The sequence below is a fragment of the Solanum verrucosum genome, unplaced genomic scaffold, assembly GCF_900185275.1.
Source record: "Solanum verrucosum unplaced genomic scaffold, falcon-dt-bn FXZP01000115.1, whole genome shotgun sequence".
NCBI classification, from domain to species: Eukaryota; Viridiplantae; Streptophyta; class Magnoliopsida; order Solanales; family Solanaceae; genus Solanum; species Solanum verrucosum.
Genome location: NW_026020680.1, coordinates 1,501,044 through 1,514,235, shown reverse-complemented (window position 1 = coordinate 1,514,235; position 13,192 = coordinate 1,501,044). Strand labels below are relative to the sequence as shown.

Genomic DNA, 13,192 nt, shown 5'->3' with positions numbered 1-13,192 from the left:
TGTGGGTGTTTGTTTGTATGTGGTTTTTGGGTAAGAGTGAGTCGAGGAGCATTTATTGCGAAGTGGGTCCATTGGGCCCACTATTGTTGTTGGAACTTGTGGAAAGGGAAAGTTTTCGAATCCTTCTCAACTTTATGCTAATGTCAGAAACCATATTATTTTAGTTGGGCTGAATATTGTGGCCCAGCCCAGTATAATGAGTTTTCGAATCAATGGAACTTGGATGAGTATTTTCTCATGTTTGGGCCTTACTTAATGACCACGCTTGACCTATTATTTACCAAAGGATAGAAAACATATATATATGAAAAAATTACATAAATATACAACTTAAGATATCATAATTTTTAAAATTTAAAAATATAACAAAACTCTCTCTCAAATACGAATTATGCCCTCTCGGATACATTTCTATCACCTCTCGAATCCATCTCTATCTCCTCTCAGATACATTCCTCCCATTCAGTAATATAACATTTTTACAATGTATCAGACCGCCAAAAAATGTACCCGAGAACAATGAAAAAATATTTAGAATCTTTGTAATTGAAAAAACTTTCGAGATAGAATGTAATTAGCCCACAAATTTATGTACTCTATACCATAAATATACCGCACCGTGTAAGAGTCAATATGATAAGTTGTTTTAAGTTTGGGGTATTATAGTAATTTAACATTCAAGTTAGGGAGTTCATGCTTTTAAGATAGTAAAGAATATATATATAATGCTTTTTAATCTTGTGGTCTTAAACATGTCCGGTGAAAGTTAAATTTAAGAATTGACAAAAAAAAAAAAAAAACATTATTTAATGTTTGGAAATGAACTAAAAGAAAGACACAATATAGTTTTTTGTTAATTTTTTCATAATAATTCTATTATTACTTTTAAAAAAATGAATCCCTCAAATTTGATAAGACGGATACCTCATTTTTAAAGTCATTAAGCCACTCCTGCCATACTTTTTGTGCAATCGTGTGTAGAGTGAGGCCTTTTCGGAGAGTCGGGGTGAGCTGTGTGATGGGTCCGCAACATTTTGTGAACCTATCTTTTATCTTTACTTTTTTTTGTCTAATTCCATTAAGACAGAGTATTTTTTTGAGACATCTGTGTTATTTCTTCATTTAGATGTTCTTGACTCATATAGCCGGTTCAATGTATTTCCACACTCATAACATTCGGTTTATGCTATATCATGAATTTAATTTCTATTGATCCAGTGTTTTAATTTATTACTATTTTTAATGATGAAAAATGTTTTATATGAATTAGTTTGCCTGGCTAGTTTGGATGCAATAGTTATCGCGACCTAAGTAAATTGGTTCGTGATAATCTAGGTGAGAGCATCAATTTGCATGAACTATAGCAGGAAAAGGAAAGATGGAATATAATCTAATTCATATAAATTTCATTCTCTATATGGAGCACATAACATCATTATATCGATGCAATTGTCACAAGGAGGAAAGTGACATAAAATATATTCGAATTTTGACCGAAATTGTTGTAACAATACCAAACTTGAAAAAGACCTTTTACCTCCCTACACTATTTAATAGTGTATTTTAAAGATATATATGTGTCCACGTGGACATCATAAATATTGCATCATCATAAATAGTAATGTGTCTACGTGAGCACACATATATCTTTAAAATACACTATTAAATAGTGCAGGGGTAAAAGGTCTTCCATAAAGTTTGGTATCGTAACAACAATTTCGGCCAAAGTTGAAGTATTTTTCAGTCTCTTTTCCCTATAAATTACTAAGTTGTCACTATACCTTTGCCAGTGATTAATTTTCATGGATATAATCAAAAATATTTTTATTATTTGGTTGACCTAATGATTTTCTATGATTCTATATGTTAATGTTGTATCATTCTAGACGTTAATATTTTGTATGGTAATAGCTTGCATGCATGCAACCATTCACACAACACATGTTAGATGCTCTTTTATCATAGTAGAGCTATTATTGGTGGCAAATAATATGTACTTCCCTTTAATTTAGATTCTGCAATTTTGCATGAACAAGCTAAGGTTTATTATTGCTCAATTTTATTTGAACTCGATTGATTATTTCATGTATAACTATGAATTTAAATTGTAAACCTTGACAATATAAATAATTTTTACGTCATTTTTAAATTAATGAGCGCAAAAGAAAACAAAAAAAAAATCATCAATGTACAAATATATGAAATGAGACAAATCAAACAACAACTGAATTCAAAATTAATTAGACAGAAAAAAAGTAGAAGCCACTATTTTATATATTCGCTAAAAAAGATCACAGCTTACAATACAAAAAAAGAAAAGAGAAGCTGGGGTTACTAGAAGTGAACACATTAATTATTTATAAGTACACCATATTTATATAAAATAAAATATTTAGTTAGCTCATGAAGAAATCACTAGGCTACTACTCACTCTTTATACATAATAATTACATACACATGCTTTTTTTTATATGCTAAAAGTAACTTATTAATGTTCACCTCTAGCTTATATTATTATTCTTCCACGCTAGCTCATCGCGTTATTATTATTATTATTGTTATTGTAGTTGAATATATATAGTAATTAAACCCATAGAGCTCCCGCCCTTTTAAGCATTGGCTTTAAGGAGCGTTGAAGATGAAGACTCATGACTTCATTTTCACCGCCAACGAGTTCACCACCGATGAACACTGCTGGAACTGTAGGATTACAGCCGAGCCTAGAGAGGGCAGCTTCGATCTCTCGGCCTCTCTGCATCTCATCAAGCTCATGAACTGATGGATGTACGCCGAGATCACAGAAGAGAGATTTAATGGTGTGGCTCATGCAACAAGAATTCTTGCTGAAGATCACCACAGGCTTTTCAGCAACCATTCTGCTTACTCTCTCCATATTTGATGAGTAATTGCAAGAATATTATAATGTAGTGGAAAGTTAAAAGATAGTGGATATTGTTGTTCGAGGTTTAGTAGTGATGACTTGTGGTTTATGTGTAGGGACGTTAGTTGATGAGTTTTGAGGTGAGGCAAAACGAAGCACAAACAAGACATATTTATAGGTGGAATTGTGTAGATTTGGTGAGGATGTAAAGAGAATCCAAAATATGTAAGGTGATCGATCGATCCCATGTGTAGCTTAATTTGATTCTCAAACCAAGCAAAAAATGACAACTCCCAATTCATGTGTAGGCAAGACATTTGTCGATAAATGTTAAAGGTAACAAGGAAAAAAAAACACTATATATGTTTTCGAGAGTTAATTTGACTAATCATTTATATTTAAAAAGGGAAAACTGTATATAATAGCAAACTATTAATTCAAATTAAATGCTATAAATATAGTTTGATTTAATTGTACCTCATAGCAAACTGTTGCTATTTCACCTCTCTCCTGGTGAATCTCGCTCGCCACTCTCGTTCTCTCCCTCGCCTCTCTCGTTTTTTATACAAACGTGCGTTTGTGTTTGTATAAAACGAGAGAAAATTGTATATATACATATATTTTCGTTCCCCTCTCCCAGATCTCGCTCGCCACTCTCCCAGATCTCGCTCTCTCACTCACCTCTCTCACTTTATACAAAAAATGCAAATTGTATAAAATGTGTTTGTGTTTGTATAAAGCGAAAGAAAATTGTATATATACATATATTTTCGTTCCCCACTCCCAGATCTCGCTCGCCTCTCTCACTTTATATAATTGATCTTTTTGTATATGTATACCAAAACAGATTATACAATTGCTTTCTTTTGTATATGTATAGTGAAATATACATATTTATGTTTGTTATGGAGCGCAATTATGCAAACTTTGCTATAACATACAAATATGAATTTTGTGTTTGCTATATGTGAAAGTTGCTCATTTAAAAATAAACTTTTAGATATTCAAAAACTATATGGAAAGTATTATACATTGCAACTTTTTTCATATCATGATATGATGAAAAAATACATTTTAAAATGTTTAATCAAAATTATTATCATTTGACTCTAAAAAAATATACTATGACAACTAAAAAGGAACAAAGGGAGCAAAATATATTGATAATATATGATTTTAACAAATGACACTAATATTCATTCTTAAGGTTGACCTAATGATATATAAATTCCTTGTACTAATGGGGCATTTTTTTTTTTTTTGGTTTCCCATTCGGTGTCCGGAGCCCACATTGGAGCTCTGACTAAATTCGGATCGCGCTTTGCAGGGCCCATTCGGGGGTGGCGCTCCCAACAGGATTTTCTCCATATCCAGTGCTTGAACCCGAGACCTCTAGTTAAGGGTGAAGCACTCCCACCAGTGCACCACAACCCATTTTGATACTAATGGGTATGTATGTAACTCCCAGTTTTTTTGTTTTTTTTTTTATATAAAGTGACTTAGGAAAATGCGATATTGATTATTGTTAGATTAGGTCTTAGGCCTAACTCACACCCCAAAAGCTAGCTCAAAGGGAGGAGGATTGCCTAAGCCTTATAAGGAGTCCACCCATCTCATTAACCACTGATGTGGAACTTTTGTCATTCTTTAACAATTATAGCGCAAAACTTTTTATGCTTATAAATATATAATACTTTCTTTCTTTTCACTTTTATTTGTTCGTTATATTAAAAAAAAATCTTTATATTTTTCTCTCTAACATTAATTATTTATTTCAAAATTATTTCCTAAGACTTAAAATTATTCAATATTCGTATTAATTATTGTTTCTTAAAGAGCGTATAAAATTTAAAGTGAACGGAGAGAGTATTCTTTAACACGATTTCTTTTTCTTTCTAAAAAGAAGTATTGTTAATTATATATGTTTTTTTTTATCAAACGCTTATGAAAAAGAAAACCTTAGGTGACATCCTCATTCCATATATTTATCAAAGTAACTTTCAAACAATTGGCAAAGATATTTGGATAGGTTCCAAAATTTACATGAGATCACAAATTTGATAGTGATGTATACATATGTTGGCACTACATAAAAATAATAATAAAAATAAAATCATGTTACACGATAACGATTCTTTGCATACAGAAATAGAGACGTGTCAATGTTGTGCCTTTTTCTCTTTACTTGATACGATAAACCATTAATTTAATCACTTTACCCCTTTTTTCTAATTAATTATTCTTATTTAACAAAATATATAATTAGTAAATAAAACAATTGGTCGGTGCCCTATTAATACTATTTATAAAAAAAAAATTCCATTATCTTTTTGTAGTGGCACAGAAAGTGGATTTCATGAATATGTTTTTCTTTCCTTTTTAGGTATATTATTATGATTTTTGATTATGGGTTGTTTAGAAAGGGATTATTAGGGGAAGAATTAAGATAATGTTGTTTAAGTTTTTGATTAGTGTTTATGATGCATCTTTTTCTATGAAAGAATCTGCTGAGTTGGAGAGAGGAAGTTGGATTTATCCAATGGGAAACTTTTTTGTGGTCCGACAATAAAAGATACGCATCCAATTCACCAACAAATATTGCAAAAAAGCAAAAGGATAGAATTTTCGTAAATGACATTGATGACCACATACTTAAAAACTTTTTTTATTTATGTATATATATGATTTATGTGGTTGTGTCTAATTTATATAATATTGAAGTCAATGCCATCATCAAACGAGTCCTGAGTATGAATAAGATTCTTGGTAGGGAGCGTTTCCCTTCAAATGAGGTTTTACGTGGCACGAATCTAAAATAATCGAGCTCCAATACAGATATCGAACACTAGATGAGACATTAAAAAAAGTCAAATATGCATAATCATCAAGCTTGTACATTCTAATTACTCGCGTCGTTGTGCCTGGGCGGTGAGGGCTCTCAGCCACATGGATACGAGAAATAGATGCTCAGCCTGCAATGTCTGATAACGGTGTTGAAGTAGTGAATCTATCGGCACCATAGCAGTGGTATACAACTTTGAACCTAACGGCTGGCCTAGTAACCTTTCGAAATGGGAGATCCCCGTTGGCAGTTCTACGTGGCACAAATCCGAAATAATCAAACTCTAATATAGGGAAATAAAAAAGTCAATACCTAAACAAACATGCCTAACCATCAAGTTCGTACATTCCAATTAGAAAAATAAGCCATTCCTTCCCTGTGTTTTAATTTGTTTGACTTGATATGTAATTTAAGAAAATAATAAAGATTTTTGAATATTACTATTTTAAATTTTAGATATGTCAAATGTATCAAAATATCTATTAATCTAGTGATTTTAAACATGTCATATGGAAAATGAAATTAAGAAGTTGCTAAGAGAGGAAATAGTCAATCGTTTTCAAACTGACTAAAAAAAAAAGTAAATCAAATAAATTCAAACGGAGGGAATACTTTTTAGCTCTTAGTAAACTATATTAAGTAAATTATGGATTGCTTATTTCTTTTCTCTAATAAATGAAATGAAATTCAGTATCAATAAGGAAAAGGACCGTACATAACAATGAGACAAATTAAAGCCTTGAGGTCCAGGATATTATCTTCATGATTTCCTTTTCACACGTTGCTAATAGTTTAGCTGATTAATCCGACATTTCTGGCCCACCAAAGAGATCTATAAATGGTTTTAACTTTTAATTGTTGAATTAGTTGCTAATTTCCTATTTTTGTGCATATAATAATTTTAAAAAAAAACATGGAACGTTCACATTATTTAGGAACATATATAGAAACACAACTCGACACTAGCGAAATTTATTTAATAATTTGTCGATTATTCTTTTACTTGACATCCTGAAAAGTACAGTACAATATTTAATAATATTATTCTAATAATTTAATTGGCTAATTAGGGTTTTTCCTTAATACTACACAAGTAATTAAATATTTTATAACCAGACAAATATTTATCACTTATTTTAGAATTTAGATCAAAAGTTTTGAAAAAATAATTTCTTAAATTTCGTGTCAAGTCAAACTAACTCATATAAAATGAAACGGAGGCAGTAATAAAAAAAAGGCATTAATGAGGTTTGTGGATAACTTTATACGTACTAGCTAGCCAAGGTCATTACTTTTACTATTATTAACTACTTTATGAGATTTTCCAAGATCAAATACTTGTAAAGCTGTCTCTGGAGAAATCTCGACGTATAGTTCAAAAGTTGATTCACTTTTTGATCATGCATGCATATATAGGAATCTTGGACATGTTGATCATAAAACTTAAAAATAAAATGGTGTCCAGCTTGTTCATGTGATAGAATGGAATTTAAATTTGTTAGTGCTTTGATGATTTCATGTCCTATACAAGGGAAGGGACTGGTGACCAAAAGTTGTGCCCATAATTGGCTCTACCTGGATCCCAAAGGCCAGGGTTTAAGGTTACTTTTTTTTTTTTTTTGGTTTCCCATCCGGTCCGGAGTCCACATTGGAGCTCCGACTAAATTCGGATTGCACTCTGCAAGGCCCATTCGGGAGTGGCGCTCCCAACAGGATTTTCTCCATACCCAGGGATCGAACCCGAGACCTCTGGTTAAGGGTGAAACACTCTCATCAGTACACCACAACCATGTTGGTCAGATTTAAGGTTTAAGAGTACAGATTTAAAGTTATTCCCTCAAATTGATGAGTAGATCCATTGGGCTAATAATTCAACTTGTGACAGCTCAATTCTTTCACTAGTTATATATGTGATACGTAGTTGGGCTATTATATTATATTATATATATATATATATATATATATTCCTGATCTGAATAGCCTTGGACAAAGTAAAGCATATTGGGGAAGATCTTAAAATGTTTAGTGGATTATTGATTCGTTAAAAGATATATTAAGAATCTATTTGAACGTTTTGGGTGCCATATCGTTAGATTGATGGAACCTATTTTGACCTTGTAAATAGCATTTTTGGATCACTTTGATTTGGTTATTCATCCTTTTACTTTATGATGACAAATAGATCAAACAAGAAATATTATGATAATAACCTATAGTGCAAACAATTTTTTTTCCAACAATTATTATTCATTTTAATCCCATCTATCAAAGTAAGAGAAAACATTGTAGTTGTTTCCACCACAAATTTGGTATGGGCTTGCATGCCTTTTTCCTTGCCTATACCTCTAGCAAACGAACCTTATATTTTATAGACTTGAGAATTCATGGCTTGATCGACATCATTCTTCATAACAATCCTCAAGATTTTATATTTATTTCAAGACCTTTAGAAAAATTTATAATCTTGCTTTCTTCATATGTATCTATGGCAAATTTCTTGAATTCTTTTATATATTTATTTATCTACAGATTTTGACCCCATCTTGATAGTCTGAATTTATTATTTTAATTGTTGCTAGCTTATAGGTGGTTATCCTCAAGACTTTGCACTTCTAGAAACTAACTGTAATTCCTAATTTTCAACAATATCCTAGCTAGATTGTTGAAGTTTACACAACTCAATATTGTTTCCTAAACACAATTTTTAGAAAAGAAATAAATTCTAACTCGATTGAATTTTCTAGTATATATATGACTATGGATCAAGTTCTTCAAGATATATAATTCTTTGTATCAGTTGCGCTTCAATCTTCAGTCAGAACCCTCCCAAATATTTTTATTTTGTTCTCATTTTTCTCTCAATGTACGAGTGTGAATATATCTCGTTCGTTAAAGACTTAGAAATCTTGCGTAACAAAGACTCATATATATCCAGGATGTGCTTTGTGTGAACTTACGATTTTTTAGTCCTAACTCGAGTTGGACTCTTGGTGCTGGAATGATAATACATCCCTGTTGCCTGTTGCATGAACAACGTTTCATCTCCTTGACAATTATCAAAACAATTCAAACTAATCAATACGTTATCTTCATATATTATTTTCATTTACCACAATCTTAATTAGAGGATCGATATTGTTCCTTCATAATAATGTCATCAATCTGTAGGATTTGCATCAACTCATGACTTATTTGGGTCCTCCAACAAGATAGACGTTTGAGAATTTCAATTTTATGAAATATATAACTATGAATTGATAGAAAGATTTTAGTAAAAGAAAGAAAGTAGAGGAAGATGAACGGATCATTAAAAAATGTGGAACAAGATTTAAAGATACAAAATATCTTAGGTTAGAACCAAAATCTGAGCGAGCCAGGGTCTAGAGAGATCCAACAAAAGATTGGGTGAAACGTCTTAGTAGAGTTTGTTTATCTTTTTGATAAGACGTTAAGGAGTCCATAAGAATTTTAAGAATTGGATTATTGGGTGAATAAAACTCTCGATATCGAATTTAGAGTGAAACAGGTTGGTTTCAAATGTCAAGATTTGAAGGTGCGTTGTAAAATGAGAAATTTTGAAAGGATTTTTGAGGTTCTATCCCATGTTAGCCCCTATAGTGGGTGACACACCTCTACAACGATCGAATTAATTCATGATATAGCGGGAAGTTCTTCTATGGTGACACCGTTATAGCGGGATGGATCGCTATGATGCGGTAAATCGCTAATAATTAAAAAAAAATCAAAAGCGCACATTCTTACTCAAGAACATTTTGGGAAAGTGATGTGTCGTGAACTCATAACGCCCAAAAAAAAAGATTAGTACAAGAAGTCGAGCATGTTTTTATGGATATGATGGTTCTTTTGCCAATGTGCAGGTAAAAATACTTTGAATCAATGATGGAAGGAAAGGAGTAAAAGTGAAGTGTGAAAGTGAGAGAGATTATACGGTTGGCTATACAAGCCGCGATGCTTTGTACGGACCGTGAAGATGCTCATGGAAGTGATCTGGAAGGAATGAAGTTTAAGTGTAACAAGATGAGACCCTAGACGGGCCGTGATGCACTATACATGTCGTACAGTGGCTCGTGAAGAAGCTACAGTTGAAGATTGACAACTTTTTATCTAAGTGTGGGTTCACGAGGGATTTTGACGGGCCATGAACAACTTCACGGACTGTTACCTTGCTCGTGAGTTGAGTCGACTGTTATGTTTCCTACTTCGTGTATGACTCTTTTCTAAGACTATTTTAATTCCTTAGGGTTTATTTTTATATGATTATCGAAACTCTGAGACAAGTTCTGTGGGAGAAACAATAGTTTTCTTTTTGACACACTTTTGGTCGAACACTTTAGATCAATTTTGTGATCTTGATTAAGTTCTCATAATCAAGAAGCTTTTGGTTTTGCAATTATTTTAAGTCTATTTCATTATGCTTTCAGTAATCTCTAATGTTTGTTTCATTGATAATATGAGCGGCTAAACACCATAACTAGGGTTGTGGGAACCATGACTAAATCCCAAAGTTGAATTCAAACATGAGTAACTTTTGATTGATAACCGCATATGTCGTTTCTATATTCATAGTGAATGTCTTCTAATGAGTGCACACATTATAACATGCAAGTTTCATCACTTGTTTGAGAGAAAAGTAATGATTAGGAAAATCTAGAAATGAATTCTATTAACTTGTTTTAAAGATTCGAGCTCGAGAGAGGATAGTTTTCTTAACAAGTATGCAAGCTTAAGATTTCAAAACACTCCAAGACCGAGAGGAGAAGAGTGAAAGTCATCTAATAGGGCTGAAAGACGTTTAGATGTACATAACTTGCTATGAACGTATGAGGTTGACAATAAATCGTTATTCGTGTAGAATTTGAGTTGTAAGTTAAAGGTCATGGGAACACAATCCTATTCTATCTAAATCAAACATCAAATCTTGAAACTATTGTTTGTTGTTAACATTCAACTTTAACAGAAATTGGTTACTTGAATACAAAACAACCCAATATTTACTTTTCGCAATTTATTTCTTTCGGAAATATTAACCACAACTCAATTTAAGCGTTAGTTTTACTGTAAATTCCATGTGGGATTGACCTCAATTGCAATTGAGTTCTATAATTGACTTCGACCATTTGTACTTCTTAATTGAGGTGTAAGTTTGGACGTATCAAAAGTGTAGAGGCGACCTAGGGTGATTTTCATTAATTTTTCATCTTAAGTCATTGTAAATGTAAGTACATTATGTAGAAAGCTCACGTCTAGGATTAGAGAAATTAAGGATTGTATCGATAAAAATAATGTTGAGTTACAACCTCCTTATATAGGAGAGCATTGTAGAGTCCTAAGTTAACTATACTTAGGGCCCGTTTGGCCATGCGAATCATGATATGATATCATGATATGGAATCATGATATGGTATCATGATATGGAATCATGAGATGAAATTGAAGGTTTGTTTGGACATGCGATATGAAATTTTTGTGTTGTATATTTTCTCATAAACATAAAAATCCCATAAGTTGTAAAACTATTAAAATAGCCCCAATTGTTTATTCAATCTGATCAAATAAACAAAAAAATATAAAATCGCATAATAAATTATTACAAAGTTATTTGTTCTCCACTTAAGTAATTGTTTCATCTAACTATCATTTAATAAAAAAGTAGAACATAAATTGTAGTGTACTAGTCTTTAATATAATCCTCCCACATAGTACAGACGATTTCTCACGTTGAACTTGCATTTCTCGATCATGTGACCGAGAAGACGAACCAACATTGTTACTTTGAGCCATTTGTTGGTCAATATCCTCCGCAACTATATCTTCATGATCATAGACCATAAATATTTCATCACTAGTTTGGTATTCTCGCAAATAATTATGTAACACTACACAAGCTATAACAATTTTCACTTGTGTATCAATATCATAATGGTTCATGCCTTGTTTCAGTAGTCTAAATCTATTTTTCCAAGCTCCAAAAGTTCGTTCAATCACATTGCGCAGAGATGAATGCCTATAATTAAATAGTTCTTTGGTATTTTGAGGCTCTCTTTCACTTCCTCGATAATCTTGCAAAGGATAGCGTAGTCCTTTGTATGGAGCTGAAAATCCTTTTGTGTTTCGAAAACCAGCATCAACAACATAATATTTATCTACCAAAAAATATTTTATAAAGAATTACTAAAAGCATATGTGACGTAAATGAGACAGCTTTGTGTAAATAAATAATATTTATTCTAAGGATGTAATTTAAAGTTACCATGTGGCGGAAATGGAAATTGTGACGTTGGTTCAACAAGTGCATTCTCAAGTACTTTACTATCATGTGCAGTACCTTCCCAACCAGCAATAACAAAGGTAAATCGCATATCAAAATCATAAGCACATAAGACATTTTGTGATGTTCTTCCTTTGCGATTACGATATGCTTGTTGCACCGCTTTAGGAACCTCCCATTCTATATATGTTCCATCAATCGCAACACAATCCTACCAAATAAAAAATACATCAATATTAGTTTAGTGAATATAAAATAAATTGGAAGCATTATAGAATGCACTTCATAAAATTAATGTTTGTAAGAGTAATAAAAATAGTGCTTCCAAGACAATGCAAAGTCATAAAATAAATGTTATCTCTTTAAACAAAGTTGATAGGAAATATGTAACTAAATACTAATAACTTACACATAAAATATAAATGTGCACTTATTAAGGCCATAAAATAAATTTATTAATGTGATTGAAATTTTACCTTAAACCAAGGCCAAAATCGAGTATTATGTCAAATTTTGGAATGTACACCAGTCATATTTTTTGGTTGTATAAATGTTGGTGCCATCTTGCTAATTGCCTCGGCAATTATTTTAACATGCCAGTTAATTGTTTCAAGTGAATGTTGAAAAGTTTCACAATCGTGAGGTGTGAGTTAAAGTGACTATATGTTGGTGAGAATAATAAATTTTATGTCGGTGAGAATAATAAATTTTAAAAAGTAATGATGTGATTATAAATTTTATTTACATATGAAACAAATGGTTAGTAGATATAAATGTGGGGTTGTTTTAACAAAATATAAACTCATGGATCAATTATTGTATTAAAATATCACCATATAATTCCATATCATAATTTTTGGAGAATATGGTATCACCTCTCATGATATGGAATCATGAGATGGAATTAGCGTAAAATCGCATGTCCAAACGCTGATTCCATCTCACGATACCATATCGTGATATGGTATCGCATGGCCAAATGCCTACTTAGAGTCTTACTACAATACCTATTACTACTATATAATAATAATAATGCAAATATAAATAATCTAATCCTAGTTGTACTATAATCCAAATCATAATCTAATCTTAGTTGTAATATAATCCTAATTAATATAAATAGTCTAATCCTAGTGCGACTCTAATTCTAGAGCAGTGTTGTAAACTCGTCAGTCAACTT

At 31.7% G+C, this 13,192-nt stretch overlaps 1 protein-coding gene across 1 annotated transcript; it reads right to left on the bottom strand.

Annotated features, from left to right (window-relative positions):
• Window positions 1-2,252: 2,252 nt before the first annotated feature.
• Window positions 2,253-3,003, bottom strand: LOC125812297 (monothiol glutaredoxin-S3-like). The gene has a single exon (XM_049491808.1). It carries the CDS (start codon window positions 2,891-2,893, stop codon window positions 2,585-2,587), a length of 309 nt encoding a protein of 102 aa, XP_049347765.1. The 5' UTR covers window positions 2,894-3,003; the 3' UTR covers window positions 2,253-2,584.
• Between the last annotated feature and the right edge of the window lie 10,189 nt (window positions 3,004-13,192).